We start from the raw sequence: 17,231 nt of genomic DNA, 5'->3' as shown, positions 1-17,231 counted from the left end.
CGTTTGCTAGTTTTCGACTAGTACTACGCGTAGTTTACTGAAGGGACCTCGCTCCCATACTTCCAGTAATACCCCTTTTTCTAGTTCCCAACTAGTATTACGCGTAGTTCATACCGCACTTTAGCATTTTCTGCTGGTTGTGTTTCAATCTCTTGCTCTCTGGCCTGCAACTGCTCAAATTTGATCTCCATGGCTCACAATTTGTTTGACTTAGTGCGGGATCGATTAGCCATGGTCTGTTTGACAGTGAAAAGCAGTTTGAGAGGAAGTACCATTCGATAACAGCAAAAATGGACAGTTCTGGGCACTAACCGTGGTAAACCAGAATATATCCCAGAATGAGTCTTGAATTCCTTCACATTTTCGTCTTCAAGCTGTGGGTCATCGATGATCTCCAATTGGATGCCACTTTCCCAAAATGACGGCTGCACTGGAGCCATCCCTGAGGAACAACCCGCAGTGACTTGCTCGATAGGCTCATGCTGTTGCGGCTGTGGGCTCCCTGTTACATGGTTACTCGATAAGCAATGATACAAGCAACAAAGAACTCGGGTGAAATGCATATCAACGCAACTTACCTATGGGATTTTCATGAGTTTGCTCTATGTTCGCTGATTCTGGTTCAGCCTCTGTGGGCACGGAGACACGGACTTCTGGCGGCTGTGACAGCTCAATGACCTCCATGGACGCTGGTGTCACACCAGTCACCTTATCTGACTCGGGGGCTCGGGCATCTACGGCATCGCCAAGCTGCTCTAAGCCCAGAGCACAGAACGGTCTGCATATGGTCACAACATTATGAGTTGTTACCAGACAAATAAAGACCTACAATACACAAGGAAAAAGTACTCGGATACTTACAAAGTTACAATGCAGACTTCTTTATAGTTAATACTTTCTTCCAGAGTACTCGGGGCACTGGTTTAGTACCCAGAGTACTCGTTGTCGCAGGTTTGCCAGTCGAGGGTGGCGTTGACCTCGGGTGAGCCACTGAAACGTACTTGACCAAAAAAATGAAAGTTGAGGGTGTTGGTGTTTTACCGCCACGCCCACCGAGGGATATCCCCGAGGTGGTGAGTTTGTAGGTAGGGTATCATCGAGATCACGAACTCAAAGGTGCAAAGGAACACAAGGTTTAGACAGTTTGGGCCGCTGACAGCGTAATACCCTACGTCCTGTGTGGTTTGTATTGCCTTTGAATGTGATTGTCTCCGAGGGGGTCCCTGTCCGCCCTTATATAGTCTTGGGGATAGGTTTATATGGAAGTTCTAGTTGGGTACAAGTCCAGGAGTCCTACCCGAGTACTTCTCGGGTAGTTTCCTACCGTGTCCGACTAGTTTCACTACTGTACGAGTAATCCTACTGCACTATGAGTAGTTACAACAGATGTAGTAGGGCATGGGTCATGTCCCATCCCGTATCTTAGGAGAAATATGCCATGTGGACTGTCCCGTGTGCCCGGGTCTGACAGAGGGACTAAGATTGGTCGATAGTTTAGGGACGAACTTGACCCACGGGGTAAAGTTGACGAGGAACTAAAATACCTATTTCACCAAATCTAAACATGTAGGACATGTGGGATGGAGTGTATGTGTATGGCTATTCTGTAACTTAACTTGTTAACATGTGGACATGGAGTGTATGTGTATGGGTATTCGGTGATTTAACTTGTAGAACGTGTGGGCATGGAAGCTCTGGATCTTTGGTTGGAACCCTGGTATGTGTCTGGTGGAAATGGTGTACAAATTCGTACGCTTATATGTTTTTTTGCCATTTGGGTCCCTTGAAAAATGCAAGTCGAATAACGCGTCTGCAAAAAAGAATAGTTTAATGTATTCCTTATGTGGTAAAACATTGGGGAGATAATTTTGGGAAGCTCTGGGTACCAAAATATTGCAAAAACATGCCCCGTGGAATGATTTCGTATGACCATATGAATTCAAGAAAATTGACTAGAATCCCGGGTGTATTACACTTGACAAGTGACTCCGTAGGGTGGCATGGAACTGTTAAATTGATACTTTTCCTTGTGCTCTCTATTCACCCAGTGCTTTATTGTAGACACTAGGCAAGGTTGCCCCACAAGCTAGAATTTTTGACGGTTCCAAACGCCATGCCTAGCCTAGCAAAGGTTAGAAATTTTCTTTGCCGAGCATCCAAACGCGCACAGTTTGGCATAATTGAGGGGCCTGCCTGGGCATGCATAATGGCGCTGGGAATTAGCCAAAATTTTCGCTGCTAACGTTTAGCTAGAACTATTTTCTTTCTTCATCGCTCTGGAAGTAACTTTTGGACACAAGACATAACTACAACGTAGAGTGTATACTGGTTCTCAAAAAATTCTTACAGATCCTGACAGGGAACTACAAGAATTTTTGTTATCTTTTTTTTCTCCCTTGATGAGAATTTATAATTAAGAATTCTGGCCTAGCATGCCTTGAGCAACAAGGTGTCCGCGTATAAGCCATTCAGCACCCCTTGGGCGATGATGCTGTATGCCTTCTCCGTCATGTGGATGCCATCCTAGCTGGCGAAGTAGCCCGGGTTGCCCCCAGATCTTGGCCGCCTTGCCGTAGCCTTTGCCCGTGTGGTACTGGCCGTCACCGCCGCAGCACGAGACCAGAGGATTGTCGATGCCTGCCACGCCCCAAAAGAGCAGATTCACCTTAGTCATTAGCTCGATCTGTTCCATGACACGATGGCAGCATTAGGATCATCAACGACGACTTACCGTAGCTTCGGGGGTTCTGGACGAACTGCATGGCGGCACCAAAGTAGTCGGCGTAGATGATCTTGACGCCGGGGTTCTGCGACCGGAGCCGGGCGACCTCCTGCTGCAGCAGCTGGTTGTGCTTCTTGGAGAAATTGTTGAACCACACGAGGCAGCCATGCTCGTCGTAGTCCAAGATGCTGGTGCTCTGGAACATGCTCGGGTACTGCGGCACACAGCCGATCGGGAAGTTCCCCGGGACGAGCACCGCCTTGGCGCCGAGGCTGATCACCTCCTGCACGGCGGCGCCGATGTGGCCGACCACGATCAGCATGTACTGGTTCGGCGTCTCCCTGGGATTACCGGGCTTGAAGAACCAGAAGTTGTAGTCGTTGCTGCCGATCTCGTCCATCACCACAAGGGAGTCGCCGAGGCTCTTCGCGGCAGCTGCGGCATGAATGCCAAACGGTTGATCGCCACAACAACACTCATCAGCAGCCATGTCAATTTATATATGTAAAAACAGAGAAAAATTCTTGACCGAATAGCGCGCGAGTACACAACGCATGCTGTATGCTAGCTATAGGTAGCTTAATTATTACCGTCTCCTGGCGCGATCCTGGCGAGCACCTTCTTGAACGACTCGAGCTGCAGGTACAGGTGGGACGGTGCCGGCATGGCGAAGTTGAACTAACCAGACACTTCGATGCCACATCGTCATGTGCCCCTTCTAATTCTTGGTTGTTTGATACAGCCACGTCCACTTTGAATGCCACTGGGAATATACCACCTTCACCAACCTTAGTTAGCTCAGATTCCTCAAACTGAGAGACATCGATTCCTGTTGCACGTGGTTGCTTGAACTCCTGATTATGACCTTTGTTGAAAGCTGTTGTCACAGGTTTGAGCAAGTTTTCCTTTGTAGCCTTCAAGATAAGCTCTTCATCTTTGTGTGCAAAGAAGTAGACAGTTATGCTGTTCGCAGGATGAACAATCAAGAATCAGTCCCGTAGTTACAGATGACATGGAAGTCTTACTAATAGTAGCTGGTAACATAACCAGGCGTCTCTGAAAGGATACAAAGAAATGTAGAAATAATGCCTAACCTCAAAAAAGAAGACAGGAATCTGATAGGTAGAATAACTGTATGTTTTGACAAGGCAACTCTACCAACAAAAGCGCATGGCCAACAATCACCGAGAGTACTACAGCTTAACTGAGACTAGCACATTGTAAGCTCAACCTTGATACCTAATGCGAATCAGTAACCTTGATATATGACTTTAAAAATCCAAATTGCCCTCTTGTTACTTTGTTCAACTTTCTTTTTAATCACCCAACAGTCAACACCAAGCTGCTATTGACCCAACATTAATTAAAATATATTCAAGAAGGAACATGTGTTCAACATTAATTTGATCATTTTCGAAGTAACCACATCCTGTTGTTCAATCGAGATGCACAATTTCTTCAATTAAAAAGGAGCACATGATCGGAAGAGCCATGGTTCTAATCAATGTTCAGAATTCCGAGATAAAGAACCAAAGGACTGGCCAACGCAACGCCATTTCTATAATTTGAACTAATCAAGAAACTAAAATTCCAACAACTAGGATCGGATAGACCAAGGCGGGGAAAGGGGGAAAGAAAAGAAGTAGAGGGACCTTCCGGGGGCGTCGGCGTCGAAGGAGAAGGCGAGTAGGAGGCCACGGCCATCATCATCGGGCTCCAGTCGTAGGGAGTCCCCCTTAATGTTGACACCTGCGAGAACCGCGACGGTCTTGTGCCGCTCCACCGACGCTGGCACCCCCAAAGACGGCGGCACCAGAGCGGTGCCCGAGGGCCAATCGGGGTACCGGTGGTGGTACGGAGGGCGCACCCCCTGTAGATGGGCTTGAAGAGCGGGCGGCGGTGGCGGTGGAGGAGCAGCGCCGCCTCTGCTCCCGAAGTTGCCCATCGTCGTCTCCTTGCTGCGGGTTTCTTGATTTAGGTTTCCCCTACCGGTGTGATTGGCAAGTGTCGAATATTGAAATTTCTCGATTGGTGGCGAATCGGAGAGAGTTTATGTTGACTTTAACTTTGACCGCAGCAACCTTGCAAAAACACACACACTAACAGCTGCCCATACTTCTGTCCAGTGGCGGAGGACGCGACAAAATCAAGGTATTGCCGAGACAACGAGCTAAGAAAATATCATTTCATTGTTACTGCCTTTTTGTCAAACACCACAATTCCTTTTGCTAATATGTAGCCAAATGCACAATTGGTCCTCGAAGTTCAGATCCAATGATTCCATTTGAAATTTGGATATAACCGGAAAAATCAAACTATCGTTTCATTCTTTAAAACAATGCCTGTATAAGTCTAAGTACCTTATTTAATAAACTTTATGATGTTGGGGGGATAAAAGCTTGAGAATAAATTATATCTTCTCAAGCAAAACTTAATTTTTAACTGATCCAAGGAAAAAGACTATATTCTCAGTTTTTGGGAGCACTTACGTATTGCATAGACAGGCAGATGCACTTCATAAACAAATGTAAAGATCTTAGTTGGAAGCACAATGCGGCATCACACACACCTGCAGCCACCGCCGCCTCTGCGAGTCTGCGTGCAGCCGCTCGTCCAGCAGCCCGTCAAGCGCCTCCCCTTGGCTGACCTTCCTCGCGGGTCGCGGCCACCAGCGGGAACTGGAAGTACCCCGACAGCGACGGCTCCTGCTCGGTGTCCGGCCAGCACCGCGCGTTCCGCCGGCCGGAAACAATCTCCAGAGTCCGGGTCGGCGGGTCCTCGAGGTCCACGGGCGCGGGCGTGCCACCGGGCACCGGCGGGCGGCGGCGTCGTAGGCCCGGCCTCCGCCGGCGGCGTTGCTCCGGAGCCTCCGCGCCTCCGCCGGTCCTTGATCGCCTTGTAGACAGCGCCGGCGGCGGCGTGCGAGCCTGCGAGGTCGGGACGGGAGCACTGGAGCAGGGAGTCACGGTGGGGATTGGGGAATTGGATAGGGTTACTTTTTTTTTAGTTGGGCTGGGCCGAGCCGAGGTATTGCCCGGGCAATACCGGGCCCTCCGCCACTGCTTCTGTCCCTGCGCGCCGCCGCCCGCGCCTCCCTCCCCCGCAGCCGCCCGTGCCTCCCTCCCTCACCCGGCTACTCATTCATGGCGACCAGCGGTATCGCCGGTGAGGGGCGGCGGCGGCGGATGCACGGCGACGAGCGGTGGCGCAAGTGAGGACGGCGGCGGATGTCGAGTACCGCTGTCCAGTGCTTCTTTGCTCCCGCCAACGCCATGGCAGGCGCGACGCCGCCCGCGCTGCGCATGTCGCACACGCAATTCATTGAGCACCTCCGCCGTGCGGCCGCATCCGCCCGCTCCCCGCGCGCCGGCGAGGCCCTCCATGGCTGGGCAATCAAGTCCGGCGCTGCCTCCCACGCACCCGTCTCCAACTCCCTAATCACCTTCTACTGCTCCCTCTCGCGGCCGCTCCTCGCTGCCGCCTTCGCCGTCTTCGAGGATATCCCCGCTGCCATGCGCGACGTGGCCTCGTGGAACTCCCTCCTCAACCCGCTCTCCCGTCATCACCCCCTCGCTGCGCTCTCCCACTTCCGCTTGATGCTTTCCTCCTACGATCGCATCGTCCTCCCGTCGCCCCACTCCTTTGCTGCTGCGTTCACCGCCGCCGCCCGCGCGCCGTCCGCGTCCGCCGGCGCCGCAGCCCACGCGCTCGCGTGCAAGTTTCCCTCCTCCTCCGCCGGCTCTGACAATGTGTTCGTCTCCACTGCCCTGCTCAATATGTATTGCAAACTGGGTATTACTTCCGATGCCCGCAGGGTGTTTGACGAAATGCCCAATCGGAATGCGGTGTCTTGGACTGCTATGGTGTCTGGGTATGCTGTGGGGAAGTGCTTTGAGGAGGCGTTTGAGATCTTCCGGTTGATGCTTCAGGAGTGCCCCTCTGAGAAAAATGAATTTTTCACCACGGCAGTTCTTAGCGCAGTTAGCATGCCATCAGGTTTGCTTATGGGGGTACAGGTGCATGGGTTGGTTGTGAAGGATGGGTTGGTGGGATTTGTGTCTGTGGAGAATTCACTTGTCACGTTGTACGCAAAGGCTGAGTGTATGGAAGCAGCTCTGCAGGTGTTTGGGTCATCAAAGGAGAGGAATTCAATAACATGGTCAGCGATGATCACCGGGTATGCTCAGAATGGGGAGGCAGATAGTGCAACTAGGATGTTCTTACAGATGCATGCTGCAGGATTCTCACCAACAGAATTCACCCTTGTTGGGGTACTGAACGCATGCAGTGACATGGGAGCGTTGTCTGTTGGGAAGCAGGCTCATGGTTTGATGGTGAAGCTGGGGTTTGAGATGCAGGTTTATGTGAAGAGCGCATTGGTTGACATGTATGCCAAGTGTGGTAGTATTGGTGATGCAAAAGGTGGGTTTCAGCAGTTGTATGATGTTGATGATGTTGTCCTTTGGACAGCGATGATTGCTGGGCATGTGCAGAATGGGGAACTTGAGGAAGCCCTGGTGTTGTATGCCAAGATGAACAAAGAGGGCATCATGTCCAGTAATTTGACTATAACTAGTGTTCTTAGAGCATGTGCATGCCTCGCGGCATTGGAGCCAGGGAAGCAACTACATGCACAAATAATGAAGTGCGGGTTTGGTTTGGGTGGTTCTGTTGGAAGTGCTCTGTCTACAATGTATTCAAAGTGTGGGAACCTTGAAGATGGCTTGGCTGTCTTCAGAAGCATGCCTGATAGGGATGTTATTGCATGGAACTCAATCATTTCTGGTTTTTCACAAAACGGATGTGGCAATGGTGCACTTGACTTGTTTGAGGAGATGAAGCTAGAGGGCACTGCACCTGATCATATAACATTCATTAATGTATTTTGTGCTTGTAGCCACATGGGCTTAGTTGACAGAGGTTGGTTCTATTTTAGGGCGATGACCAAGGATTATGGTTTAATTCCTAGGCTTGATCACTATGCTTGCATGGTTGATATTCTTAGCCGAGCAGGGCAGTTAAAAGAAGCAAAGGACTTCATAGAATCAATAACTGTTGACCATGGAACATGCCTATGGCGTATAGTCCTTGGAGCATGTCGCAATTTACGGGATTTTGACGTTGGGGCATATGCAGGTGAAGAACTGATGCGGCTAGGTACTGAGGATTCCTCTGCTTATATATTGTTGTCAAACATCTATGCTTCCCAGAGGAAGTGGAATGATGTTGAGCGGGTGAGACGTTTGATGAGACTCCGAGGAGTTAGCAAGGATCTAGGGTGTAGCTGGGTTGAGCTTAATAGCCGAGTTCATGTGTTCGTTGTTGGGGAACAGCAACATCCTGAAGCGGCAAATATAAATGCGGAGTTGATAAGGCTAGCCAAACACATGAAGGATGAAGGCTATCGTCAAACTTGCAAATTCCCATTTGATGAAGAACTGGATGCACCTGGAGAATCTCATGGGGAGAATCAACTAGAATTGATGTCAGCAGCTTATAGCTGATTTCCCAAGAGATAAGGATGGTTCGTACTGTGATTATTTCAACCAGAAGCAAGGAATAAAAGGAAAACTATAAAAATGTTAGGTAGGATCATTAGGTACTTAATGTGTTCCGAGTGGTTTCTTCGAAACAAGGGAGTTGTTTCGAAGAAACAAAGATGTTATCCTGCAGAACATCTTTCAGGAGTACACCTATATGAGTCTTGCTATTGGTTATAGTCTATGAGATTAACAATATGGCAAAAGTCCATTTTTAGCCATCAAACCATCGCCTGAGTTTGGTTTTGGCCATCCAACTCCAAAATTAGAAATTTTTGACCATGCAACTATCAAAACTGTTCACATCCCTTTAGCTGTTTTGAAAGGTAGGATCCACATGTCAGCTCTTTTTTTCTCTCCTCTCTCCTTTTTGTTTCTTCCCTTCCCCGTCACCTCTCTCTCCCGTATCCCGCCATCTCTCTCTCCCGTATTCCCTCCACAAGGGTGGCGGAGCCGCGGGAGAAGAAGATTGCCGCTGTCGTCATCATCGCCGCCTGTCGGGTGGTCTGCACCACATGGGGAGGTGGGGCACCACCGCGCCATGGGCTCTCCTGCCGGCACCCTCTCCACCTAGGTCTTGTGGTCCTTATCCACCCCTGTCGCCCTCCTCAACTCTGCTTGGCCGTCTCCGTGCCCCAGCATCACAGCCCCCTGCTCAACGCGCCTCGCCTCCCAAGCTCAAGCTACATTTGCTGACAGTAGCGCCTTGCCTCCATCGGGCGAGCTCGATTCGCCGGCGGCCACACCGCGCTTGCCTCGAGGGAGGTCGATTCGCGAGCGGTCAAGCTCGATTCGCCGGCGGACGCACCTTGCCTCCCGCGGGCATGCTCGATGTGCGGGCGGGCAAGCTCGATTTGCTAGATGCTGAACTTGATTCACGGTAGCACTAGAGATCGCCGCATCCCCTTCTCCATTTTCGTCCCCACATAAGCCGGCGATGATTGGGTCCGCTAGGAGAAAGAGAAGGAGAAGAAAGAGAGAGAATAGAAAAAGTAGCTGACATGTGGCCCCACTTACATGTGTAGTCCACATCAGCAAAACCACCCTCCGACGCAGCTAAATGGTCAAATGTGAACGGTTTCGATAGTTGGATGGTCAAAGATTCTTGATTTTGGAGTTGGATAGCTAAAATTAAACATACGTGATAGTTTGACGGTCAAAATGGACTTTTTCCGCCTTCCGGATGTACCGGGATTACATTGGCAAATCTCCATAAGAAAAATATAACATCTACCTTTTCTCCATAAGAAAACAGGCAATTTAGAAGCCATGTCACGCCTCCGTAAGACCAACTCCAGCAGATCCCCCATCCACCAGTTTATCCCAAATTATAGGAGATTTCTTACTGTTCTGTCCTCCACCGGATCTCCGATCGTCTCCCCCAAAAACCGCATTCCCCCCCCCCCCCGCGGCCCCCCTTTTCTACGAGCTTTTCTCTCTGCCCCATCCTCTCCGCTCGCCAACGGTCTCGCTCGTTCTTCCCTGGTACGCTTCTCTCTCTCGTCTTCCTCGCGTCTCGCTCGAGCTCCCCCCTCGCCTGTCCCTCCTCTTCCCCCACGGCAACCTCTTCCTGCTTCCTCCGCACTCGCGCCGTCCCTATTCTACCGCGCCGCCTTCTCTGAAACAGCCGCGCGCGGGCTGGATCGGCGTGTGCGCGAGCCAGATTGGAATCCTTCTGGGTTTCGGCTCCTGATGGCGATGGATTGATCTTACCCTGGCACTTCGTTAGTTTGTTTCCGTGTTTTGGTGAGGCCGGCTTAAATCCAAACCGAACCCCACGAGCACACGCCCCCTCCCGAATCCGCACGAGTCCCGTGCTCACTGCTCAAAACCCTCCCCCTCCTCCTCCCCCTCCGGCGGCGGCGGGGCTTCTTCTCCGGCGAGGCCTCCTCCTCTACACCTCAGGGTACGCTCCCACTCCTATCTCCCCTACTCCCGCCCCCTTTTCGTCCGTACGGCGTCGCGTGCTCGCGCGGCAGCCGTAGCGAGCGCAGGCGAACAGCTTCGCGGGCGGCGGCTAGGGTTCCAGTGCGCGGGGTGCACCCTTGTGCTCATGTGCATAGGCCGCTCTGCTTCGATGGGCGCGACTGCTTCCGTGCATTGGGCTCGATTTGATGTGCCGGGTTGGGGTACTATGGCGTGAGCTCACAGCTCAGCTGTTGATTAGGGTTTACTGTCTGAGCTTTTTCCCGTATGCTACTTGCCGAATCGTTGGGGGTTTGTGGCGTTTTGAGTTTTGGATTTGGTGGATCTGCGGGGAAAATGGGTTTCGTGGTGTGCAGGCTGCAGGTGGACGGGCTCGAGTGAACTAGGATATTAATTGTGTGGTTGGTAGTTCAGCTGGTTTTGTGCAGTGTAGGCACTGCCTTACTTATTTCAGTTATATACATATGATTCGTCGACGTACCCGTTCGCGTCCTAGGTTTTGGTGGATTCATCGGCCAGGAGGTCGACGGGAGGAGGCTGGTGCCAAGCGCCGGAGGCCAACCCCTACTCTTCGTCGGGTCCGGAAGCAGCCGCACCCTGGTATGCATGCCCACTGCTCTGCCCTTTCCCCCGAAAAAATAGTGATTTTCCTCTCAGATCTAGGTGATTTCCCTGGTTGTATACATGATTATGTTGTGGTAGTGCCTTTTGTAGAATCGTCATGGATCAATTCTCGAGCCAATTTAGTTCTCAGGGCCAGTTCAATGGTGAAGTGAATTACACGCCCACCATTGACCTCACTGCTATGAATGGCACCCCTCCGGATGTGACTGTGAATGTTGAACAGCAGGATGCCCAAGTATGTATATATGTAGTTCTCATTGTTGGTTTGAAATATTCATATATGTGCATTGATCGATGGTCCTCTATTTCAGTCAGGAGAGGCCGCAAGTATGGCGGCTACTGGAGGAAAAAAGAAAGGTACTGCGTCGAGGTCCAAGAATTTTGCTCAAGATGAAGATGAGGCACTGTGCTCTGCCTACCTGAATGTGTCAAAGGATGCTGCAGTTGGGGTCAATCAGACGTACAAGTCATATTGGACTAGAATTTCTGATTATTACAATGAAGTTAGTCGGAATCCCACTGTGAGGTCTCTCAGTTCTCTGCAACATAGGTGGGGAGACATCCAGAAAGACACTGCCCGCTTTTGTGGCTTCTATAGTGAGATTGTTAGGCGCAATCAAAGTGGGCAAAGTGAAGATGACAAGGTAATTCTTTCATAGTTTCTGTAGTTCATAGTTCATAGATCATAGTTTCTGCAGTGAGATTCTTAACCTTATATTATATATGCGTAGGTGAAGGATGCTCTGCAAATGTATGCCGGTATCGCTGGAAGCCCATTCAAGCTGATCCATTGTTGGTTAATTCTTCACCATTCAGCCAAATGGAATGATTGGTTAGCGAAGGAGTGGAACAAAGGCACCAAGGACAAGGCTTCTGTCCAAGATGTGACTCAGGATTCACCAGGGGCTAGTGGCCAAGAGGGGACTGGGGGTTCCAATGTTCCTACCCGGCCCATTGGAAGAGACAAGGCAAAAAGGCTGCGCACTAGCCCTGCTGGCTCTTCTTCTAGTAGCTCAGCATACATAGACGTGCTGCAAAAGATCCATGAAGATAGGTCCAAGTATGATGCACGAGTAGAGGCTGCAACCATTGAGGAAGCCCAGGCGATTGCTACACGTGCTGAGAGGAAGCTTGCCCTGCAGGAGAAACATGTTTCGATTCAGGGAAAACAACTTGAGATAGCAACTGAGTTGTTGAACCTGCAAAAGGAAGACCGAGAAGATAAGGTCATGAGTCTTGATGTTGAGAAGATGTCACCATGGGTCAGGGATTACTACATTAGGAAGCAGAAGGAGATTGCTGCGAGGGCCGCAAGTCGCGCGGGTTCGTCTGATCTTAGTTAAGTCAGGGCTGCTTGACAGCCATGTAGTTAAGCGAGGGCTGCTTGGCAGCCTTGTATCTTTGTATCAAATCTACTGTATGTTTCTTATACATTGCTTGTTTTCCATTTGTTGATTCCTGTGAGAACAATGTTTCATCATTTCTTGTCGTAAACTTAATATAATTGAAGTGTAGTTCATTTTCCTGCTATTCTGAAAAGCAGATATGATTAACTGTATTTTTTATATCTATCTGTTGAGGCATTAAATTGTCTTCTTGAATTCCTCTTCTATCATCTATATTCACAAGTGTATTAAATTCCTTATTACTCATTTTGTACTGTTCTTGTCCAGGGCATCTCATTCTCAGATCTAATGTATGTCACCAAGCGCAACATGGCAAATGCTGTTTCAAGTATGACTAAACATTTGGAGCAAGTGCAGAGCTCCCTTGCTGTAAGTACTTTTATAGTTCTTTCCTAGTTGCTTATCACAGAAACAGTGCCTTCTCCTTCTTTCTGAAAATGAAATATTGATTCAAGCTAATATAGATGTTAGGGATGGATGAATTAATCACAATCAGGTATAGCTTTTACATCTAAACTCTAGTGAGAAGCAAACTCTATTGTAAAATGCTGTGCCATTTCTGGTACTTTCAGTTGCAACTCTTTTTGTTTCAACATCAACTTAAAGAAATGACAGCTTCCTGTTCATTTTGGTGGGCAACAATCAAATATGCCATTACGAAGCACATTGTTCCTTAGATCTTGAGCTTTGCAAAATGTAATGATGGATCAAATTGGGACTTACCAACATATTTTTAATACTATCTTTTGATTTCTGCTTATTTAATACTTGACAGGGTCTCACCCTTTGCTCAACCACAGTTGATGGAGAAAAATTTCTAATCGCCTTTGGTGGTTACAATGGGAAATATAGCAACGAGGTACTGAATTTAGGGGAATAATCCCCCCCCCCCCCAACCCCACCCACCCACCCAAAAGCTTGTCTTCATATCTGTTGGTGACTAGTGCCTAAGTTTCTTTCAGCTGTTGATTCCTGACATTCTTATCTATCTGACTAAAATGAGGATTTGCTGCAGATCTTTGTTTTGAAACTCAAAGCAAGAAATTTAGTTCAACCTCGTCTTCTCCAGTCACCAGCTGCAGCCGCTGCCGCAGCTTCTGTAACAGCTGCATATGCTGTAATTACTGCTACAGATGAGAAAACCAGAGATATTGTTGCTACAGATGATTTTGACATCAAGAAAGCTCAACCTGCAAGTTCTTCAAAAAAGTTTGTCGCTGAAATTGATTTGGTTAATGGAGAGAAAGATAAACTAGAGTCTAGATTGGCAGAAGTTCGTTATGAGAACTCAAAACTAAAGGATAAACTAGACCTGGCAAACTTGTCATACGGTGAACTAGCAAAGGTAAAGCCCTCTGTAGATTACGTTCTGCAATAGGAAATTCTTAATTCTCTTTGACAATCTCTGATTTTTCTTTCCCCTTTTAAAGGAACTTGAATCAGTTCAAAATCAACTAGCAGCAGAGGGTTCAAGATGTCAGAAACTTGAGGTTCTAAACTTACACACAAAATTGATTCTCTGAACCTGAACATACTTATTTTCAGCTTTCCTTCTTATACTCCTTATTGCTTGGCTTTTTCCTGAATCCCTCAACTTAGTCCCAAATTGCTGCTGCACGTAAGAGATTGGAATCTGCTGGTTCTTTGGAGAATGAGCTGGAAGTACTGCGGCAACAAATATCTCAGGTGGAACAAACCATGGCAAGTACTCAGAGACAAAAATCTGGGGGCGTTTGGAAGTGGGTGGCAGGAAGTGCAGAGGTCTCTGATGATGAATAGTAAGTCCTATGTGCAGCATGCTTGGATGGAATAATGTTCATGCGTTCAGCTATGGCTGTACTTTATGGCTTTCATTTTGCTCACCTTTTTTTTTGTTAGAAACTTGTTTAAATAGAGTTCTAACTCATGAATCCTTGAGGGTACACTGCATCACGGCGTTGCTAAATCGTATTATTTAACTCTGAAGAAAATTATCGATTACCTAACCTCTAGTATTTCTGGAGGTCTTTTGAATTTGGATTTTTATCTGTTCATATTTATGGAACCAAAAACTGCAAAAGTTGTCACTTGAAATTTTGGAGGTCGGCAATTGTAACTTTTTAAAGTGCATAATAAACTCTGCAACTTTTTCCCTTACATATCATAAACTTTGGACTGCTTACATACAATAGTAACAGTAGAGCCCATACAAATTGATTGGAACTTTAAATTATAGAGGTATCAACAAAGTATTGGAATTACTTTTATCTATTTAAACCAAGGAAATTTGGATAGTTGTCTGACAAGTATCCAAGCATAGGGTATCGGTGTCAGGCAAGCACTAGAGTATTGTTATTTGATACGTTAGTGTTCCGAAGTATCTAAGCATTATAACTTTCCACTTATGACCTGAGCTCATTGTAGTTCCTCTACTGCATTCCTACACTTATGACCTGAGCGGGACTCTCTCTGTTTTATATCTATGTCATTGCAAGCTTCCAGGTTGTTTCTTCATTTCATTTAACATGTTTTATTAAATTGCTACAGGAGGGCCCAAAAGTGTCTACGAAGCGTTTTGGAGGTCAAAAATTCTTACAGGTTAGCCGCTACATATTTTAAGAGGTCATAGCATTTAGTTTGGTTTGCAAATGTTTTGAGTACCAACACAGAAATTTGGTGGCGAAATATCTTTGGAATGGTTATGCAAATGCTAAAAGTTGGTTGTTATGAAAAATGATCGAGTGAAATATCTTTATCATGGTGCCCCGCTTATCTTTACACTGATGAAAGTTAACAGCAAAGAATGCGGGTAGTTTGATGGAATCTGCACAGCCAAATGTTTCTGATACTGGTGCCTATTAATTACCAGTCTGCAGCAATCAACCTGGTATAGTTCAAACTAACTATTCTGGTGTGCACTTTTGCAGGTCGGCCTCCATCAAATCTGTCAGCTAATTATTCCCCGGTTGACACCAAGGGTAAAACATCTATCAAGATTTCATGGCCCGCGGACTTATTGTAAAGGGTATTCATTACAAGTGAACATGTAAAGAGCTGCAGCCTTTTCTAAAGTTTATTTGCTTGCAGGAAGTGCTGTTTGTCTAATCTGCAAGCTTTGTGCAAATGGTAGTAGTTGCTTCTTAGGAAATTAGGCCATGCTTAAATTTTGTGGCTTTGCATTGTGATATGAGAATTTGAGGCAGCACTTTGCCGTAAATAAATGGACTACACTCTGGTTGGCTTCTGACTGGACTTGTAACTTCGAAATTTGATGTGCCCGCTAATTCTGCTGGAGTTGGTCCGCAGATGAGGGGGGCGTGGGTCTCTGGACCTCGGGCCACCTTGCGGAGGAAATTAATTTATTGGCTACTGAGAAACGTCGAAAAGCAAACACAGTTGTGAAATGCGACATGACTTCCTGTTTCATACAGGAATTGACACAAAATTTCAGAAGTTAAACTAATTGTGAAGAGAGTAGCACACATAAACCCATACAGGAATCCTTTACAAAAATAGATACATTAATCCATTTGTAAGCTAAACTAATTGTTGGCCTCATCTCCATACTTGCTCCAAATATGCTCGATCAGATCAAGCTTCAATTGTTCATTTCCTTGTCGGCTCTGGATCCTACGATGATTCTCCATCAACAATGCTAGGGCCTTGTTTAGATTCCAAGTTTTTTGCAACAGTACTACTGTAGCACTTTCGTTTGTATTTGACAAATTTTATCTAATCATGGACTAATTAGGCTCAAAAGATTCATCTCGTGATGTACAATTAAACTGTGCAATTAGTTATTTTTTTTACATACATTTACTGTTCCATGCATATGTCCCAAAATTGATGTGGTGGAGAGAGAGTGTAAAAAGTTGAAATTTGGAGGTGATCTAAACAGGGCCTAGCTCCGGCACGTTTGTATTGTCATCGCCCAATCTGGGATCCATCGCACCTTCATAGTCCGTTGCCTGCAGCTGAGGCAATCCTCTCTCGTACTCGATACCCATGTTGTGTAGTATGACGATACAATCAACAATGTACTTTAGGTCGACCTGATCCCATAGCCTCGCTGGCCCTTTGATGATTCCATATTGTTCTTGCAAAATACCGAAAGTCCGTTCCACATCTTTACGAAATTCAGCTCGCCTTTTCGCAAATTCCTTGTGCTTGTTAGTTCCAGGCTGTTGAATACCACTGATCAAAGTAGCCCATGGGGGATATATACCATCTGCCAGATAGTAGCCCATGTTATACTCCCTACCGTTCACATTGAATTGAACCTTGTCAGACCCGGGGCCACCGGGCTGGGCACGTTATATAGTCTAAGAGATTAAGCTCGTCTTATCTCTTATTCATCTGGTTTATCTCTTGTTTATCCCGTTTAAATAGGAGATAGAGCTAACCAATACGGAGGGGATCTACTCGAGATATGTTCTGGTATGATCTCTCAGCGGAGGTTGGTTAGCACCTTTGTAACTCTGGCCTCTCGGATATATAAGGGAGGTCAGGGACCCCTCTCAAAACAGAAGATCATTAGGTCATTCTACACCAAAGGGAATACAAACCACCATACAGGACGTAGGGTGTTACGCTCCGTGCGGCCCGAACCTGTCTAAAGTCTTGCGTTCCTTGCACCTTCGAGTTCCTGATCTCGGCGTCTCCTCACCCAAAACTTACCACCTTGGGTATATCCCTCGGTGGGCAGCCGGTTAAACACCAACAAACCTCTGGAGCATTACCCGCTGCAAGATTGTCAAACACTGGTGAACGATGCAGCACATTGATGTCGTTCAATGATCCCGAAAGTTCAAAGAAAGCATGCCATATCCATATATCATAGCTAGCAACTGCCTCGAGAATAAGAGTAGGTTTTTTAAAGTGACCTCTATATTGACCATGCCAAGCGGTAGGGCAATTTTCCCACTCCCAATGCATACAATCAATCGAACCCAACATCCCTGGAAATCCACGTGCTTCAGCAACTTGCAATAATATTTGTATTTCATCTCTTGTTGGCTGCCTTAAGTACCTAGG

The 17,231-nt window shown here is 47.4% G+C and overlaps 3 protein-coding genes across 10 annotated transcripts; 2 read left to right on the top strand and 1 right to left on the bottom strand.

Annotated features, from left to right (window-relative positions):
- Window positions 1-2,277: 2,277 nt before the first annotated feature.
- On the bottom strand, window positions 2,278-5,685 carry LOC112884484 (sinapine esterase-like). 4 transcript variants are annotated; one of them, XM_025949887.1, is made up of 4 exons: window positions 5,292-5,685; window positions 4,375-4,803; window positions 3,313-3,685; window positions 2,979-3,157 (listed from the first exon to the last, which is right to left on the bottom strand). In XM_025949887.1, exons 2-4 carry the CDS (start codon window positions 4,665-4,667, stop codon window positions 3,122-3,124), a joined length of 702 nt encoding a protein of 233 aa, XP_025805672.1. In that variant the 5' UTR covers window positions 4,668-4,803; window positions 5,292-5,685; the 3' UTR covers window positions 2,979-3,121. The 4 variants fall into 4 exon arrangements, with proteins under 4 accessions (XP_025805670.1, XP_025805672.1, XP_025805673.1 ...); XM_025949888.1 differs by having other exon boundaries at window positions 4,375-4,707; XM_025949885.1 differs by lacking the exons at window positions 4,375-4,803; window positions 5,292-5,685 and adding an exon at window positions 2,278-2,637 and having other exon boundaries at window positions 2,732-3,157; window positions 3,313-3,533.
- Window positions 5,686-5,767: 82 nt separating this feature from the next.
- Window positions 5,768-8,432, top strand: LOC112884478 (pentatricopeptide repeat-containing protein At2g33680). Its single transcript, XM_025949873.1, has one exon. The coding sequence runs from the start codon at window positions 5,950-5,952 to the stop codon at window positions 8,224-8,226; it is 2,277 nt and encodes a 758-aa protein (XP_025805658.1). The 5' UTR covers window positions 5,768-5,949; the 3' UTR covers window positions 8,227-8,432.
- Window positions 8,433-8,580: 148 nt separating this feature from the next.
- On the top strand, window positions 8,581-15,440 carry LOC112884483 (acyl-CoA-binding domain-containing protein 4-like). 5 transcript variants are annotated; one of them, XM_025949882.1, is made up of 7 exons: window positions 8,581-10,168; window positions 10,685-10,788; window positions 10,903-11,047; window positions 11,124-11,456; window positions 11,544-12,150; window positions 12,486-12,587; window positions 12,994-13,077. In XM_025949882.1, exons 3-6 carry the CDS (start codon window positions 10,910-10,912, stop codon window positions 12,554-12,556), a joined length of 1,149 nt encoding a protein of 382 aa, XP_025805667.1. In that variant the 5' UTR covers window positions 8,581-10,168; window positions 10,685-10,788; window positions 10,903-10,909; the 3' UTR covers window positions 12,557-12,587; window positions 12,994-13,077. The 5 variants fall into 5 exon arrangements, 4 of the variants coding, with proteins under 4 accessions (XP_025805667.1, XP_025805666.1, XP_025805668.1 ...); XR_003227124.1 differs by lacking the exons at window positions 8,581-10,168; window positions 10,685-10,788; window positions 10,903-11,047; window positions 11,124-11,456; window positions 11,544-12,150 and adding exons at window positions 13,234-13,563; window positions 13,649-13,708; window positions 13,818-13,996; window positions 14,745-14,795; window positions 15,125-15,440 and having other exon boundaries at window positions 12,399-12,587; XM_025949881.1 differs by lacking the exon at window positions 8,581-10,168 and having other exon boundaries at window positions 10,179-10,788.
- Window positions 15,441-17,231: the final 1,791 nt, after the last annotated feature.

Source organism: Panicum hallii, chromosome 3 (genome assembly GCF_002211085.1).
Source record: "Panicum hallii strain FIL2 chromosome 3, PHallii_v3.1, whole genome shotgun sequence".
In the NCBI taxonomy this organism is placed as follows: Eukaryota; Viridiplantae; Streptophyta; class Magnoliopsida; order Poales; family Poaceae; genus Panicum; species Panicum hallii.
This window is presented reverse-complemented; position numbering and strand designations above follow the sequence as displayed.